This window comes from Ptychodera flava, chromosome 17, assembly GCF_041260155.1.
Source record: "Ptychodera flava strain L36383 chromosome 17, AS_Pfla_20210202, whole genome shotgun sequence".
Taxonomy (NCBI): domain Eukaryota; kingdom Metazoa; phylum Hemichordata; class Enteropneusta; family Ptychoderidae; genus Ptychodera; species Ptychodera flava.
In genome coordinates this window covers 38,050,368-38,070,541 of record NC_091944.1, presented here as the reverse complement: position 1 = coordinate 38,070,541, position 20,174 = coordinate 38,050,368, and the positions used below count along the sequence as shown (strand labels likewise).

At 35.7% G+C, this 20,174-nt stretch overlaps 1 protein-coding gene across 1 annotated transcript in view; it reads right to left on the bottom strand.

Moving 5' to 3' along the window:
- Positions 1–20,174, bottom strand: part of LOC139116263 (uncharacterized) — a 138,247-nt gene that overhangs the window by 28,026 nt on the left and 90,047 nt on the right. The window contains 9 exon segments of the mRNA XM_070678856.1: positions 1,561–1,665; positions 3,456–3,604; positions 10,586–10,739; positions 13,191–13,403; positions 13,868–13,973; positions 14,853–14,986; positions 15,339–15,558; positions 16,297–16,422; positions 17,476–17,590. Coding sequence (XP_070534957.1) covers positions 1,561–1,665; positions 3,456–3,604; positions 10,586–10,739; positions 13,191–13,403; positions 13,868–13,973; positions 14,853–14,986; positions 15,339–15,558; positions 16,297–16,422; positions 17,476–17,590 — 1,322 coding nt within the window.

The following is a 20,174-nucleotide window of genomic DNA, read 5'->3' as shown; positions in this document are numbered from 1 at the left end:
TTTCCAGTACTTTTTATTGTTTTGTTTTTACTGCAACTTTCTTTGATTTTGCTGCACAGTGAAACAATACAAACTACTACATATATGAAGACAGTTTGCAACAATATTACTGCAGTTTGGATTGTGGCAAATTTGCCGCAATGGCTACAGGTTTTGTTCAATTGTTATTGTATATCCAAACTTACATTATAATCTGACATCAACACTTGCCACTTTTTAATTTTTGGAAGGAAATTTTGATCTGAGAATTATTTTGTCTGCTGAACTTATATGACAATATGACATGATTCAACTGTTCCATTTATAGCATTATGTACAGCGGCAACACTATTTACATATTTTATATATGTACACAATTATGAGCTTATGATTAAAATTAAATAGAATTATTATTAAGACATAATTACAGTGCCTATATGTAACACCCACATATCATACATAAAATACTTGTGAAGATTTTAATGGTCAGTTATGTTTGCTATCACAGCCTTGAAAAATGGAGAAATCTGGCAACTATATTACAGTGTCGTCCGTTCCCAACTCTTAGTGGAAATGTTTGAAAGTAGAAAATGGAAACGTCTGGTCATCAAACCATCAAGTTGAACTTGTTTTTTTGAGTGGTAATGTGGGTCTTGCATAGGCACTGTATATGTAAGAAGCAAGTTAATATTACAGATAACTTATGCAATGCAGTATTAAACTAGCAGATCTAATAACCTTTGCAATGCAATAATTACCAGATCTGCTGATCTTACATATTTTCTTCAATTACTGCTTTTGAATTGAGTATATAACAACATTATAGTGCAAAGCCTGTTGATAAAGCTGTTATGCCCTTTTACTAGTTAGCCAATATAACCATATTTGTATGTGCTGTGCAGTACCATTCTGTTGACTACATGTCAAAATGCAAGAAAAAAAAACTGTTGAAATACTGCCATTTTCAACAAACTGTTGAAACAATGCCATTTTCAACAAACTTTACTGTTAGTCCAGGAGCAACCTTTTCCCAATATTTGACAAAAATATTATAATCAATATGTAACAATGACAATCATGTATCATGTAGTCATGACAATCATGAATATCTATGAAATGTATCTAAAAACTTGGTCAACAAAAAATCTTCTATATAATCTGTCTTGTCTAATTTTTTATAGCTACAACATATCCAATTGGTTTTCTGGAGAAATAAATTTACGAATTACGGAGAAAATGGCAATATTTTAATTTTGATTAATCCCTCCACCAAAATAATAAACTTTGCATTCTGTGCTTTTATTACACCTTATAACCAATAGAAAAAAATCTTAGGTTAGATAGAGGTAAGGAAATGCCTTGATCATATTTATTCCCAGACACATCGATTTAAGAGGTTATTGCCTTCACACTTATCTCTCTATCAGATTCTGCACTTATATACTTCAATGTAGAAATCTGACACAGAAATAGCAGTGGCTATGGGGTGGGCCAGCCAATGTGTCTGACAATTTCAGGTTTTTCCACCTTCATATTCATTACAATGATGAAGATGAAGGGAAGACAAACTGACAGGAATACCTTCATCCTTATTTCTCTCTTTTTCTTTAGTATTGGTCTGAGTTCGGGCCTGCATGATGGAGTTGATTAGTCCATCCACATAGTTGTCAAAGTTGGCCAGTAATGCTGCATGCACAATTATACACCATAATGACACACATTCATTTACATTGATACCCAGAATTAACATGAAGGATTTATGTTACATGAACATAAAATGTAAAATGTCAGTGAGAAGAGAAAATACAAACAAACTAACACATCATCACCTTTTATTAATATGTAATGCACACAACTACTAGGCTTTTAAAGATATTACAAACTATATTACCATACATGATATAGGGAAAATGAAGTGTACTTATGATAAAAATATTTAGTTATAACATTAAAAAATTTATAAAACTGTGATGGAGAAGGAAAGGGAAGAAAAATTAGTGTCTCTACTTTCAGAAAATACAATTTACAAATTAAATGCTCGTTGCAACTGTGTTCTTCCAAGCAGACCAAACTGCAAATTGGCCAAGATTTTCAGTGTTTCCTGGAAATACTAGTACCTACGATATTTCATCAATAGTGATACTTAAACTACCACTTCAGACAATAACAAATGTAATTGTATCAGTCAATGTGTACATGATCCCCTATTTGCTGTATTTTCACACTGTCTTTTAATTTTATAGATCAAAAGGCCAAGAAAAGATTAAAGATTTGTTTCTGGCCATGGCTCCATCACAAAATTGGAGCAATAACAGGCATTTTTTATTTTATTTTTAGTTCCAGTCAGTTCATCTACTTTCCATTAGTGTGTATACGGCAAACAATCCTGCACTTTTCTATTTCATTTTCTTCAATGTGAATCTCTGCATGTTCTGCATGCATATATATGCCATTTTACATTATCATTGTACCAAGTTAAAATCTCAGTTCATACATGTGTGTAATGGCTCTGGATATGATTGTAACAAAACTGTAACAAAGTCGCCATCATTGGGCCGTATTACAAAATAAATTGATGTCGATGTGTATCTCATATATCCTTGTACCAAATTTGAATGAAATTTATCCAGGCATGTCTGAGTAATGTTAGATAAAAGATGATGGTTAGACGGAGCCTAATCCATCACCCCTCCCCCTTGACTTAGTACACGGGGAAAAGTTATGTTCAATTTTCCCTTTCACTTTAACTGGAGATATCAATGTTCATGTCAGAGAAAAATAAAGATCATTGATGACAACAAGGACTGGGATGACCATAAATAGTTATTTACAGTTGTGTTTTGCAATGCTGTCAATGCATGTGTAACTACTTGTGGTAACTTTCAGGGTAAATTATTACTAAATAAGTGCAACTAATGATTTGGTATATCAGTGCAAGGTTTAATTAAAAGTGCTAAATACAAACACTAGTAATGTTGAGATGGTGACTGGCTTGATATGATAGTTGACACTGAAGATCTGCAGGGATTTGTGCTTTCAATGATATAGTACAATATCTCAATAGAAAATAGTTCTGTGAAATCATTTGAGATTTATTGAAGAATCAAGATGACTTATACAAGCATCCAAAAGTATTTGTGTGCAGAAAACTTTTCCCATCTCTAGATTATGGGCATAAACTTTGTTCTTTCACCAACTTTTTCTGACATCTGTTTACTAATATTCATGATCTCATGCAGTAAAATTCAGCAGTGTTCTAAAGTTTAGCTCAGCACAGCACTGTGTTAAGATATTTATTCCATTGTGTTGACTTGAGAATTGTTTTGTAGGTTTTCAACAAAAAGCCCAGGCTTTTCTGTTCCTGTATTTCAATTATCTCATGAATTTATGCATGTTTAAACTGAAGAGCTTATTTGCATCCTCAGACACAGTCAAAGGACAATAATTTCAAAAGAAGCACAAGAGTTGTAACATACCTTCTTTCTCATCTTTTTCATTGGCTGTATTTCGATGATGGATTAGAGGAGTGACCATGCTATCCACATGTGGTTCACAGTTCATAAGTAACACAGGGTAGCCACCAAGGATAGCTTTCTCAATCTGTACAATTATGGATGGGTCAAACCTACAAACACATGATTAGAAATGATGGATGGGTCAAAGTTACAATAACATGAAATTATAAGCTGCAACTAATGAAGATAAAGAAACTTGAACTCAATGTCAGTTTCATGAAAATACAAAAATATAACAGTCAACATGACATCAGTTTCTTTTATATATAGTACAACTTCGCAAGCAAAGTTCAGCAAGTACTGAAAGATTGTAATTATATTACAATTTATCCAAAAATTTGCATATGCAAATGTTCTCATTTTTTAAACATCTCTGAATGGAAATGTCCATAGGAAATTACATGCCTTCATGCAATCAGGCTGGTAATTTCAATAAAATTTTGGACTAAAAGTGAGAAAATTAACCAAAAGTTTACATTTGCAAATTCTGCACACATCTTATTTTTTTTGAATAAATTCGTCCATAGGAAGCTACAAATCAAACTTGAAAACTATCAGAAACTATCAAATTGAGATGTTGCACCAGATTTTAGGAATTTGATAAATTCTCTATCAGATTAAAACTCACAATGTGTACAGCATTGTAGTCATCTAGTGAAGACATCACAGTCATATCTGCTCAGCTAAATCCCCATTCTAAACAGTTTAGGTCAATAGCTGATCTTATTCTTACAATTTTTATGAAGACAATGCCTGTAGAGTTTATGAAGCACTCGTACATACATACTCAATATCATACACCGCAAACAAACTTTAATCAAAGCTAACAAATACATCACTTTACTGGGCCGAAGATGGCCTCAGGGGCAATATCAACCAGACAGAACTATCTGTCCAGGTGTAGAAAATTCAGTAACAGTGGAATTAAACTGAAAATGTACCCAACCTACACTGCCCCTGAAACATTACACATTATACATCATCTCCATTGGAAGATTTATGATATAGTTAAAAAGTGGGGTTAGCAATTTCCCTAAACTATCTAACTACTGCTCCGTTTGGCTCCATTTTTAGGAATCGGAACCTTGGACATGATCTGAATATCTGTACCAAATATCAACGCAGTCTGTTCAGCAGTTTTTGACTCTTTATCGTTTACGGAAAATGTTTACTGTCCGACACAGGTCAAGGTAACCACAATATCACAACTTCCAGTTGTTATAAAAATTACCCCAAAAATAAAAGCATGCAAATTTCATCCCAATTTTTAAACACCTAATTTAGAATACCTAAAGGGACCTGTACACCAAGTTTTAACCCTCTCGGACCAACGGTTACAGAGTTTTAGCAATTTGCAGGGTTTTTCCTTTTTTCCCCTCATTTGCATATTTTTGACACTGACAAGTTCATTTGAACAAATTCACATCTCCACCCCTAGGTGCACCTGTAAACCAAATACTAAGACAGTAGGTGCTGCAGTTTAGGAGTTTTTGACATGGATGGACGGACATATATGCATACATACATACATACATACATAGGTACAGACATGCAAATGGATGCAAATGAACTGATACAGCTTATACGATAACCTCACATTGATATACCAAATGTGAGCTAAAAATCCAGTGCCAAATTGAATTACCTCTTTACTTTGTGTGTTGGAAATATCTTACATGTTCCAATGGCTATACATCTCATCATGGATAACTAAATTTACGTTTTTAAGGTACAATGGTATGGCACAACTACTTACACTATCATAAGAGTGCATTGAGTAGCTTTTGTGTCACTGATGGCTGTCATGCGGGCTGAATTATAGCTGGAATAACTAAACTTTGACCCAAACTCTACCATGTCAAATTGAAAAAATACAGTTGCAATGATTGATAATAATAGAAACTGCTATTGATAATTTCATGTCAAAATGACATAAAATGACTGCTTTTGCATAAATTATGTTCAAAGAATGGGATAATGATGATCATAGTGGCAGAAAGTGGCAATATCTTAACCCTTTGCACCCTGACCCCCTGGTACTCTATGATGTCATCGGACATTTATGTCCGAGCCGGGTTTAAAGGGTTAAGCAGTTAGGTGTGATATTGGAATGTGATACCAGGGCAGAATGGTGACCTAGCTGTGACATTGGTGTTCAAATTATGAAAGTGTGAGGCAATAAAATTCAAGTAATCATAATTGTACAGGTAAGTTGATATTAGCGTGAGTAAAGCCATATTATCTTACTTCAATTTACAATTTTCTACCATAAACTGCCATTTTCTAGAGTAATATTGAAAAGGTAAGGTTCATATTTATGCCAATTAGTTGTTAATGTTACCACTTCCCACTTTGAAATACTTAAACAATGTATTTTATAACAGAACAAAATATCAACCATAAATCAGCATTGCTTTGTAGTGGTGCTAGACATGGAAAAATGTGTTGTTACAGAAAAATTTCCGGCTGACGTCCATACTGGGATATGTCTCCAAAAACATCAATAAGGGTGAATGTTATAGGGTTTAACTTTAAAAACAGATCTGTCCTGAATTGTCCTTAGTTTTCATATACAGCTCTATAAATATGAAGAAATTGAAACAGTTGGTTGCTTGGCAGCCACATTGGATTGTACCATAAAAACACATCGATGTGCATGTGTATGCCATAGCACTTGGTCTTCTTACCCAATAATAAACAAACAAATTGGTCCAGGCATATCTCAATTATGGCTATAGACATTGAAAAAATTAAACAAATGGCCCCCTTGCAGTCATTTTGGGTTCTATTAGCATTGGTATTGGACTCTGTCTTAGTACCAGCTTTGAAACAAATCAGTCCAGGCATGTCTTTGTTAAAGCTCCAGATGTGAAAAAATTAAAACAGTGGCTGCTCGACAGCCACATTACAATGGTTTGTACTGTGAAACAAATCAACATGCCCATGTATGATTGGGTTATGTCCTTGTACAAGGGTTCTATTCAACTTGGAAAGAAAACAGTCCAGTCATCTCCAAGGAAAGTTTACAATTCAAGAGATGTACATGTGTACAGATAGATGGACATAAAAAAAAACTATTTGTCCCAAGGTCTTTGTCCAAATGGACTAACAAGCAAGGTACCTACCCCCATTTCATTTCACTAAGGCTATGTAACAAACAAACAAAAAAGGTCACAATAATTAAATTAATGAGTATGATTAATTTATCAATTGGACAGTAACTGCAACTCTGCATACCAATATCAAAATGTCAAGTACCCAGAATATGGCAAACACAATATGAATCAACACACATTTTCAAAAATATCAACTGATTAAAGTGTTCACTAAAAAAGAAAACAGAGGAAGTTGGTCATGACTCAAACAGTATAATGAGTATTCAAAATTTGACTTTACAAGTGTTAGAAGTGGGATGTTAAGGAAGTGCTCATGAAGGAAGTCAAACTGTTGTGAGCAGTAAATGCATACTGTGCTGGAGTGTTACTTAGTAGTTAGTTGAAAATCCACACAGCAAACTTTAATGGTTATATTTAAATAAATGTTGAATAAATGTTCCTACAGATCATATATCATATATTGACATCTTGAATCTTAAGCTTGCACACTCTATTATAATTTCAAAATGAAGCTGATAACATACACAATGATAATTGAAATTTGCTATTGCTTATAGCAATCTCAACTCTGGGAATACTTTCAAAGTAGGGGAAGAGTGCTTACAATTCATATTTGTCTTTGGAATATGTTTGGACTTCTTGATGCCGCCTGTAAGGACAATGTCTGTTTGTTTAGAAGCTAAGAAATTCAATCATTTTCTGTATTTTATTTTTCTCAAAAGGCAACAGTTGTGTCTTTGATCAACAAAATTGCTTGAGAGCAAGTAGTGACATCAATGAACACAGGAATTAAGTCTTCATCTTAAACAGAACATAAAATAAACACAATGTCTCAGTATGTATAGCTATGTATGTCAGTATCGTAAATAAATAAATTGTGAGTCTTCTGTCACACTATTCTCCAATCAACATTTTGACTTTCTGTACCTTACTATATTTTGTCAGTGAGACATGGTAGACATCATTTTGAAAAATATCACATTTCTAAAGTATTAGACACCAGTCAGACAGATAGGCTTGTTATGTTATACTGGTACCTTTCTGTCTATGAACTTTTAAACTTTTCAATCTCCTTACTGAATAACTTACAAATTTATGTTAAATATTAACACTGCCAATATTAGCAAGATTTATCAGTAAGCATTACACAAGGTGCTAGCAACTCTTACTGGATGAGATTTAAAGCCTCTGCATTTTGCATTAAAACTGTAAAATTTTAAATTTCAACAAGTCATATTGAATAATGTTATACTGAAACTTTGAAAGCTGACATAGAATATACTCAGTTAAATATCTATTCAAAAGCATACATATGAAGCTTTCTTGTTCTACTGACTTGTGATTTTCTTCTGCCAAGAGACATTATATCATACTATCTTCCAGCTCTCTGAGACCTTCACTTGAATATGTTGGCTACCAAAATGTTAAGTTGCAAATGTGATGCTTTTTGGTTTTGTATTTCTTTCTTGATCTATTGTGCAATGAGATCAGACTACTAAGAGTTACAATAAGTTCATCATCTGAGACCATCATGATAACTGATTGGACAGGAAACACTGCATCACACAGTCCTGTCATCGGTAGGGTACCACTTCCCATTGATTTGGTCAACTTTACTTTCATACACTCTGACATTTTTGTCACTTGTATCCAGTTACAAGGATGAAAGCAGTACACAGATAATAATGTCAAGCATGGTATCTAGCTTGCATATTTATCTAATTCATATTTCGATAAGTTTCAAAGCTTTCACAAACGTTACAAACCAACCACCAATATGAAAGTTTTTTTTTAATAATATAGAAAATAGACATTATCAAAGCATCTGGTGACATCAGTAAAAGTAAATGATATATACAGGGCTAAATATTGTAAGAAATCATGCATATTTCAAGTTAATATGATTTGAACCTAATGATTTATATTCTCAGAATTTTATGGGAAGATGTTACTGAAATATTATCCATATTTGAAATAGGTTAATTCAAAATAAAGGAAAATTTAATTCAGTGAAATTTATGGGCAAAACATAAAAAGATGCTAATATGCTAAGATATCAGATGTATTTGTTGGAGAATGATGGAAATATTGACTGCCTTCACCTTAACAGATAACATTAAACCTTTCACTTTCAGCGTATCTAACTATTGTCAACCCCATCATGCACTACATCATGAAATGTCAAAGAGAATAGTTTGTATTGAAAGGGAAAAATATGTATACATACCATCTACATTGAATGATTTCCGAAAGAAGTAGGGGAAAATGCAAAACAAATAAAAATATCTAAGGTTTACAGTCATTAGAAATTAGAGAATATTACAATCTACATTGAATGATTTCCAAAAGATGGGGAAAATGCAAAACAAATAAAAATATGAAAAAGGTTTAAGTCACACACATCAGAAATTAGAGAATAAATAAATGTTTTTGATCACACTGCTGTGATGACAATTGGCAGTTATATCCAATATCTCCTATTCCTCTGTCATATCAGCATAAGTGTCATTTGTCCTGCATCAGGATGTCATCTCATGACCAACAAATGAAAACTTCACTGACTGGTTATGCAAATGAAAAACGACTGACTGGTTGTACAAATGCTCCACTATATGACAGATTTCAAGTTTTGACAGAATTACAAACATAGAAATCAAGAACTGACAATGAATGCTGATGACTTGATGATTATCAATTTTTATCTGATGATACTGAAAACATGAAATAAGACAGTACAACTTTGTTGTATTTTTGGACTTTTATGATGTTGTACAGGAGTAGTGTTCCATCTTGACCTCTTCAACTAGACCAAATAAACAAGGAAATGTTACGCAACATCTACAGACATGATCATGCTGATCTTTCAGAAAGATTTTAACCATTATAACAAAGACTGAGTTGAGGCACTGCCATTAGACAGACCAGACATGTACATCACTATCAGAGTATATATCTCTGAAGATAATCCATTGTAACATTTCTAAATACTCCTATCACTAAATCCAATCTTACTTTTATGAATGATACCTGTGTGAGATTTGTAATAATTGCAGGTCACTTTTGTTTTTTAACCATAGGTGTCTCAAGTTTACAGCACAATGCACATGTACATGTAATTTACAAAGGTATGTTCCATTAAATACTAGCTGGGGGAGGTTATTCTGGTAAGCCACCAGAGCAACATTTGCATACCACCAATGACACTCTTAAATCTCGTAGTAACCCTTTCACCTGTTGATGCAAGGTGGCTAATAGTTTATGATGGAGTGGTACGCTTGCCATTTCAATGGACATTCAGACAATGAAAGTCATACTTGTCAAACATCTGGTAGTGGCACACAATCAGCGACAGTTACTAAGTGTCTTTTTTACAAAATTTAGACATCGCTTTTTTATGGTCAGCCCGTATTATGGCCGGACAAATACATGTTTTGGACAGAAATACAGTCAGACTACCAGAGTTCCATGAATTTGTGAAAAATGCTGATGTCTCTCTAAAATGGGATGATTCTGATAGGCAGGGCCATTTCGGACATTGCAACAGAATTATTGTCACAGCAATGCAAACAAAGTCAACATTAAAGGGACACAGTCGCCCATTTTTCATGAATTTTGTTTGATAAGAGATACTACTTAATATATATAATAATATATTCCAAAATTTCAGTTGAATCAGTAGTTTTTCATAAATTGTGTTCAGAGATACAGAGTGACACACAGACAGACACAGTGGTATAACATCAGTTCCCATACACAAATATAGGAGTTAAAGATGATTAGCAGATATTACAGCCTTATTACCACAATCACGATTGTGGCAAATTTGCAACAACTGTTATATGTTCTGCAAATTTGGTACTACGTTTGACAGAAATGTTCCTCTCATTTACATAGTTGAAACTCAAGTACAATGTTTATTTGTATTAAAGTTTTGATAGGAAGTTGTACATGTAGTAATGTCAGGTATATACTGACCTTGTTTGCATGTCAACGTTTATTAGTTTGTTTCTTCTTTTCACGGATCTCCTCATCCATTTAACACCTTGTAAGTAGGGATCAATGAGCAGTGGAGGTCTCTGCCATGATGTCTGCAGGATTGATGCATTCTCTATTTCACGAGGACTTAGACCTGAAAGGCAGATCCAATAGAATGATTTTATCTTGTAAACATCAGCTTTCAATGTATGATTTTAATAATAATAAATAATAATAATTTTTATTTTTCTATACCGTAAATCCATAAAATGCTCTAAACGGTTCGCAAATGTAAAAAAAAAATAAACAAACCCTTGACACTAAAAACAGGCACAGGAAAATTTTTAATTTCTTAAAAAGACAATTAATTAGAAGCTTTGCGGAAAAGATGCGTTTTAATACGTTTCTTAAAACAATCGATGGTATTGCACATTCTAATATCAGCCGGTAAATCAATCCATAAACGCAGAGCGACATGGCTGAAGGCCAGTTTGTATATGAAAGAAGACCTCGTGAACGAACCTCAAGCAAGCCTGAATCTGAAGAACGTAGACAACGTGTTTTACTCCTGGGTGTTAAAAAGTCAATAATGTAGATAGGCGCAAGACCATGAAGTGCCTTATAAACCAGTAATAAGACTTTGAATTCAATTCTACGCTCGATTGGGAGCCAGTGAAGTGATCTTAAAACTGGAGATATGTGATCATACTTGCGGCAGCCAGACAATAGGCGAGCAACGCTACTTTGAACTAGCTGTAGTTTCCGTAGTAAACATAAAGGAAGCCCAAGAAACAATACATTGCAATAGTCCAACTTAGAAAAATGAAAGCATGAATGAGCCTTTCAAGTGACAAACGTGGGAGAAATTTACAGATGCGAGCTATATTCCGTAAATGGAAGTATGCACTCCTGCATGTGGATGTCACATGCGGCTCCATCATCAATTGGCTATCGAGAAGAACACCAAGATTTTTGACAACTGGTGCCGAACTCATGAGGGAGCCGCCTATTGCAACATCCACAGGCCTGAGACGGGAGAGGGAATGCCTCGTTCCAATTCCAAAGCAGATGAACTCCGTCTTAGTGTCATTCATCTTCAAACAGTGACTCAACATCATACACTGCACACCCCTGATACAATCAGAAATCTGAGCAATGGCGGGTGCAGAGTCATCAACCTCAAACGAGATGTACGGTAAATCCCCGTATCATCCGCAAACAATTGATGTGAGACACCGCGATCAACGAGCAATTCAGCTAATGATGATGTGTATAATGTAAATAAAATGGGGCCGAGTACACTCCCCTGGGGGACCCCACATTCAAATTTTTTGGTGGCGGACACAGCACCATTGAGAATTACACAGTGATCACGGTTCGAGAGATATAAAGAAAACCATTATAGCACATTAATATCCAGTAATGCCAATTGAACGAAGTTTGTGCAACAAAAGATAATGACTAACAGTATCCAAGGCTGCCGACAAATCAAGCATAACAAGCAAAACAACTTTCTGTTGACCAATGGCACAGGTGATATCATTATGTAAATGGAGTACAGTGGTCTCAGTACTATGATATTTTCTATATGCAGATTGACGAGGTACATGTAAATTATCGACATTCAGATGGCTCTGTAATCAGGCCTTCTTTTATTTTATTTTTATTTTATTTTATTTTATTTTATTTTTTTATTTATTTATTTATTTCGAGAGCCAGCTTTTACCTTGTAAATAACAGTTGTCAATACAATAGTTGTGCACATGTCAATAATGTTTGTTGTCCCTGCTCAAAACACAGAAATGAATACAGCCATGGCAAAGAAAAATCGGCCAGACTTTGAAACTCTATATGTTCACCACAAGGCTACAGACCCTTGACAGAAATTAATTTGCTGACAGCAGGTGACCATTTGTCCAATAAATAATGAAGCAAGTAGTCTCTTGTTTTTTAATTCTACCGGTAATATTATACACCTATGTCTGTAACCTATCGAGTTTAATTGTACGGTAAGTTTCAGTACCAGTGGACAGTGAGTCAAATTTCATCAACGCATAGTCCAATAAGTTACGGTGATATTAGACGCTATATGACTTTTGACCTCACAAGTTTTGTGTAAACACAGTGAAACCAAAACAAGATTTCACTATTTTTTCCAAAACATCTCATCGTCAGTAATTCATGCAGAGAATGAAGATCAGTCCAAAACCTGTGAATATGATGTGAAGTAATTCTGTTGAATTACAATTTCTTCTTGTGCACTACACTGCATCGGTTGAATTTTTGTTCTATGCCTAGCTATAGCTGACACGTTGGTTGTGTACTTGCCATTACACAACCAAATGTAAATACTGGGTATTCTGTAAATAGAAACTTGTAGACTTCTCTCAAAAATTCAACAACGGTGTATAATAATAAGGTTCTTTGCAAAATATTAGGATATATATGTCCTCATACATTGTATACTTCAGTATTGTTCTCAATGCTACATATCTCAGACAATTGACCTCCGCTGTACAACATACTCAGACATAAATTCCAGTACTTAAGGTACTTTATATTACAGCAGGGAACTGAAAGGATTAAAAAAGATGAACAGACATACCTTTGGTTATCCATTCCTGCAATACTTTATCTCCAACCATTATTTTCACCAATGCTCTGGTATATTGAGTGTACTCTTGTGGAGTTATATTGGGTAATGTATCAGCAGTGTAGGCATATCTGCTTTCACTGAGTTCACTAGCTGATTCCATCACATTGGCTTCATCGGGAATATTTGCAAACTCTGTTTCCATGACTACACCATCATTGTTACCTGACAAAAGTAACAACACAAAGCTTTATAAGAGACTGGTACATGTACATATGGTATATCTGATATTGATGGGTCATAGTAGCTGGTGTAATGATTGTTACTTTATCAGTGAACTGGATATATGATTACGGCAGTGATCAGTCCAATTTGAACGCTGTCTTCGAAGGGAAGTGTACCTTAGGGGATCTGTTTTCAATAGACTTTCAGCAAAATGGGTAGAAAGGACTTTGCAAAGACTATAAAGAATTGTGACATCTTTTTTGAGAGGAAAATAACTTCCTACAGTAGTAGACCTATGGTAAAATGGCATCTAAAATATTCCTCTATTAAAAGGATTATGAATAGTGGTGTAAACACAGGCCTTAACTTTATGTATTTTGTGGGCAAACTATTATAGCTGGGTCCTGAATTGGTCAGCTAGACTTAGTACTTTTTTCACAGAATGTAGCAGTGTAATTACTTACCACTCTCTTCCTTGATAGCTTCTACCGTTTCATCAGCATTAACATTCTCAGCATCTTTGTCTGGTTCCTCTCCATCATCATGTTTGTCATTATCATTGGAGGATTCCTACAAATTCAAAACCATCACAGGTTAGATGCATGATGGTGACATTATAGTACAATGTGGTGGCATTTCAGACTATGTGAATAACTATTTGGAGTGACCATTCTGAAAAGTAGAGTAGTACGTATTTGCTGAAAATGATTAGGGACTTCAACTAGTTTTTTGCTACAAGTTTTATACATATAATTTTGATTCTAACAGTCTGCATTTGAGCCTGAAATTACGTACGGATAGTCTGAAATTCAAAAATAAAAGATGGACTCAAGGCATGACATTCAGAATCCAACATCTCACAATTGTTTCCTATTTTGAGCATTCGCACTCTGATGATAAGTCATTGAAGAGATCAATTGATACTATTCTAAGGAGTCCACTAGATCATTTGATACTATTCTAAGTAGTCCACTAGATCAATTGATACTATTCTAAGGAGTCCACTAGATCAATTGATACTATTCTAAGTAGTCCACTAGATCAATTGATACTATTCTATGGAGTCCACTAGATCAATTGATACTATTCTAAGGAGTCCACTGCAAGTTTCCTCCTAAAACGTACCACACTGTATGCTCACTGCATTTACATAAGGTCATTACTGCATTGCTAAGATCATGAGTGTGCCACTCATGAATGCTTGATCTTCAGAATTTAAATTAGTTGTGTCATCAAGGTGCACCCTTCTCCGGAAACATCATTAGTTATTTTAAATCAACTCTGTTGGATCTGCACGTAAATGTGAAGTCAAATATAAGCGCCAGCCATTTGTGTTAAAAGTAGGAGTTGAAAAACTGCTACAAAAAGACAATGCCATTTTTAATATGATTGACAACAAACCAAAATCTAATACTTATAATTAGATGAGGAATGACAATAGACATTAACCTTGACTTCTTTTTCTTCGTCATCATCTTCAATACCACTTTCTGCTTCATCTTCTTCAATGATGACAAAGCTTGGTTCACCTGCATTAAGTCCCATGGACCTACCACCATCAATGGCCCAGTCCACAATACGGCCTGTAGTGTCAATATCAATTTATTTTTGTAATGTTTCATTATATTTCCACTCAGTGGCTTGCAGCATTTCTTATAAAGATAAATTTCAAGAAACTGGTTGTGATGCTCTGAAAACTGCTCTGGATATGAAATTAAAATAGTGTCGATAACTTTGTTCTCCCATTAGCTCTGACTAAATTTTTTTTAGTCATTTATCATATCAAGTCAAAAAAGTTTTGGGACATTTTAAAAAAGGGTCAACAACTTGCCAATGGCTGATAGCAATTTGAAAACTATTCTGAGCTCTTCATTTGTGAGCGTTATTAACAACGAAGAAGTAACAGAAAGGTAAATGCATCTGGAAATATCTCACCTTTCATTGGATCAATTGAATCAATGACCAATGGCACACCACGTTCCCTGAGACACAATGGCCAATGTATAGTCAACATTGCACGGCGGAAATTGTGATCATAGGGGCCAAGGTAAGTAGCAAATGCTGCAGCTATTGCTGCACTACCTGGGATAGCTGCTTTACGTCTTGGTAGTGATTCATATATCTGTAGGCAATGTTCATGCTCCGTTGCTAGAATCTAAAGGTAGCAAGAAAATAGCATAATTAAGTAAATCTGTGCTTTCACACATCATAGTCAATTTTCATCAATACATTGAGCTCTGTCATGGAGTCAAGTATCAAATGTGTACATCATGAATGTATTGTCAAACCACTGGTGTTTTTTGCAGTACTTTCCAAACTAATAACACAACACACTTTACAACTCAGGTAACATATACAGCTGTATGTTCATGTCACATAATTGCAATAACCCCTCTGCTGCAGGTATACACTAGATTTTATACAGTTTGCTTTATGTAGCACTTGGCTAATGCTCTACATCTTGCATTACACCTAAATCTCATGTATACCGACCTGAGGCAGAGGGGGTACTGCTTATATCCATGTATCTACATAATTATAAGGAGCAAACTAGTGGCTGACACAGTAAAATAGTCATAAAAGTCTAAATACACAAACTACATAAAAATTTAAGCCATGGCCACAAAAACTAACCAGTTCTTGCCATTTCCCAAATAAAATTTGAGTCTCATTTCATGAGCTGGTTATTCTTGAGATACCATGCAAAAGTACATGTACAGGCACACAAACAATAGATATGGCAACAGCTCACATGTGTTGAACATGTGAGCTATAAAGATACAATTTATCATAATACCTTTGTCAGACCTCACTGTTTCATTGGCATATACAGTAGAGCTTCATTTCTTAATAGATTGACGAATTATCAAAATATGACTAGAAGTCACTTCACCTGTCTAAATTTTGCTGCAGTTTCTAATTGTTGATCCATTTTCCTTGTCTTTTCATCCTGATCATTCTTGTCTACTGTACCTTCTTCAAAGCCTTTGGCTAAATCATAAAGGCGGTCTTCTAATGCCTGAAATGGAGCATAGATGAAGTTACAATTAAACAGACCATAGATGAAGGTACAATTAATGTAATTACTGGTATTAGAGACTTGTTTTCCAAATATGGGCAACGCAAAAGAGACTGTTTACTATTGATATCACATTATTATTATGAACATGTCCAACCCTCTAAATATCATGACATCATCATGATAGCACATAACATGTCCAACCCTCTAAATATCATGACATCATCATGATAGCACATAACATGTCCAATCGTCTAAATATCATGACATCATCATGACAGCACATAACATGTCCAACCCTCTAAATATCATGACATCATCATGATAGCACATAACATGTCCAACCCTCTAAATATCATGACATCATCATGACAGCACATAACATGTCCAACCCTCTAAATATCATGACATCATCATGACAGCACATAACATGTCCAACACTCTAAATATCATGACATCATCATGATAGCACATAACATCCTAATATTGAAAGTTGACACAAATGAACTTGTATATTAAGGAAAAAGTAAACCATGACACAAAGGAAACATTTGGGGTTGTACTGATTCAGCCATTATTGTAAAGTGTTTTGTAATTGGGTATCACAAATATACTGCTAATTTTACAACCAATCATTTCACTATCTGTGATTGATTCCTGAATATTCACAGCCTTATGTGTCAACGTGGCATCATAGTTGGCATATAATATTTTTGCAAATTTCCCACTTTCACGAAAATTCAAACTTACAGTGAACGAGGCCAGAAGGTGTGTCAGGGCTCCTAGACTTGGAAAACGACTGTAAGTTTAGATTCTACACTACCCCTAGTAACTGTGTATGGACTGAAGTAAATTAAAGTGAATTTTATTTTTGGCCCACTAAAGCTCATCTCAGTACTGAAAAGAATCATTGCCCTTGAAAAAAACTTTCAAGTTATTTTGCTGGAGGGTTGAGGTGTGGTTTGAAGACCCAAGACTGCAATCTGTAATATGGTTTGATTTGCAAATCTTAATGTTGGTAATCCCTGTTGGAATTGCTCAGAGACACAGTACCTTTCTCTTACTCTGAAGAGTTGATAATTTGTGTTCTGCATCCTCTACTGCAGCTGCTGTCTCTTCTACTTTAGAATGCAATGGCTTCACTTTGGATATCATCAAACGATGGTATCTGTGGAAATCAAAGAAAACTAGATTATATTATGCCTGCAAGTTTACCCCTTTTCCTGCCAAGCCCCCTTGCCTGCCATCCTGCCAAGTCAGTAGAAAACCGCCCCATAATATGTACCTACGAAAGATTGTCTCTCCTGCACGTTATCCTGCCAGGCATTTTGGCAGAAACCGCCCATTTTCAGGGTAGTTTTAGCCGTACTTATAAGTGTTAGACTTCTACAATTTTTAAATGCCTGTATATAGGGGAAGGTGCTCAAGGGTTTAATACTGCTGAAAAAAATTGAGGTCACCAGCTTTGTTTGCCCCAGGGGGTGCGTCATTTTATTGCCATTCCATGCTTATTTTTTCGGAAGTAAGCTCTTTCAGTATTGCGCACACCCACTTGGCACAAACATCACCTCGCTCGTCGGTTAGTCAGGGACCCAGGGGGTCGTGCTAGGGGTGCAGCAGCACCAGCAAACCTGTCCTGTTTCCCCAGGGTAGGGTTAATTGAATACGTATCTTCAGCGACTTGGCAGTTTAGCACAAAAACTACGTTTTTGCCTTTGTACTAACGACATGGCTGAGCCATTGAAGCACAGCTTCCACGTAGTTTAGCCAGTTCAGTTTGGAGTTAGTTTAGGAGTGTTACCGTTCATTACCAACTTAATTGTGCGGTCCTCAGTTAGGTACGGGTTTGTACCATCTTGGCTTGGGCTGCAGCTAACGAGTGATAACCAGTCACTATACCCAAGTTGTCAGTCTCACTTTTGCGATGCCAAGTACAACGCAATATGCTTCCATTGTTCTAGCCATCGACGTCTCCCATGTCTGGCGGCCACTGTACAACTGGTTGCATAACAAGAGCAGTCCCTGCTCAGTACAGGTGGGTAACCCCGTACCATTGACCTTATGCCCCTTCTAGAATTCTCTATACGCTAAAGCGTACGTAACAACCAAGTCCTTGGCAACCCGTTACGTTTGCCTGTAAGCAAGAGCTAATACTACGAACGATGGAATAAATAATCCAAAGCCATGTCTGCTGAATGGCACGGCCAAGGCGGTGAAGGACGCTGCCTGGCTTGAACTTGCAGAGCTGAAGCCCAGCTTAATACATCGGACACCAGTTTATAATGGTATTTCCGAGTCGTTCATATCCGTTCCATTGGAGGAACAAGTCAAGCCGTCCTGTCAAAAATACATTCTCATTTTCAGTCACTCATAACTGAATGAGTGACTTTCATCTTGCACCATTGGCACCATCTGCCAAGTCGTTAGCAAGCGGCAGCCTTTTAGATTAGCATAGCTGAGTTGGTCAAGCTCTGCAGCTATCTGTAAAGCGCCCGGGAGTCAAGTACGTCCAACTCCGCCAGAAAATGTCATCATGCATTCCTGCCAAGTCCGTTAAAAAGCGGTAATAAAAACCCAGTCCCTCTCAGGTGTGGGGGACTGGCGGACAGGTTTCTGCGCCTGTCATTCAACTCCCTGCAAACCCATTTCGAGGGGAAAAGGCGTTCCTTGTCAGAAAACCTGTCCTCGGATAATCCATAAATGCACAAGGGATAGCACAACGTAGTGCCATCGACTTGGCAAAAAAAAGGGTACCGAAAACCAGCCCGATTTCCTCTGAGGAAAACGGCCATCCGTGCTTAGATTCTGGCTACACCAAATTTCAAGCGGATTTTCACAGACTTGGCAGGAAAAGGCTTACAGTAAATGCAGTTGACTTACACAAAATATTCAGTAAAGTTGTTGTTGAAATCAGATGCTTTGAAATTTAATGGATCATTAATTGAGGATTACCAATACATCTATGACATGTTCATTGAGTCACTATGACTTGTTCAGTGAGGTAATATGCCTTGTTCATTGAGTCACTATGACTTGTTCAATGAGGTAATATGCCTTGTTCATTGAGTTACTATGACTTGTTCAGTGAGGTAATATGCCTTGTTCATTGAGTCACTATGACTTGTTCAGTGAGGTAATATGCCTTGTTCATTGAGTTACTATGACTTGTTCAATGAGGTAATATGCCTTGTTCATTGAGTTACTATGACTTGTTCAGTGAGGTAATATGCCTTGTTCATTGAGTTACTATGACTTGTTCAGTGAGGTAATATGCCTTGTTCATTGAGTTACTATGACTTGTTCAGTGAGGTAATATGCCTTGTTCATTGAGTCACTATGACTTGTTCAGTAAGGTAATATGCCTTGTTCATTGAGTTACTATGACTTGTTCAGTGAGGTAATATGCATTGTTCATTGAGTTACTATGACTTGTTCAGTGAGGTAATATGCCTTGTTCATTGAGTCACTATGACTTGTTCAATGAGGTAATATGCCTTGTTCATTGAGTTACTATGACTTGTTCAGTGAGGTAATATGCCTTGTTCATTGAGTTACTATGACTTGTTCAGTGAGGTAATATGCCTTGTTCATTGAGTCACTATGACTTGTTCAGTAAGGTAATATGCCTTGTTCATTGAGTTACTATGACTTGTTCAGTGAGGTAATATGCCTTGTTCATTGAGTTACTATGACTTGTTCAGTGAGGTAATATGCCTTGTTCATTGAGTCACTATGACTTGTTCAATGAGGTA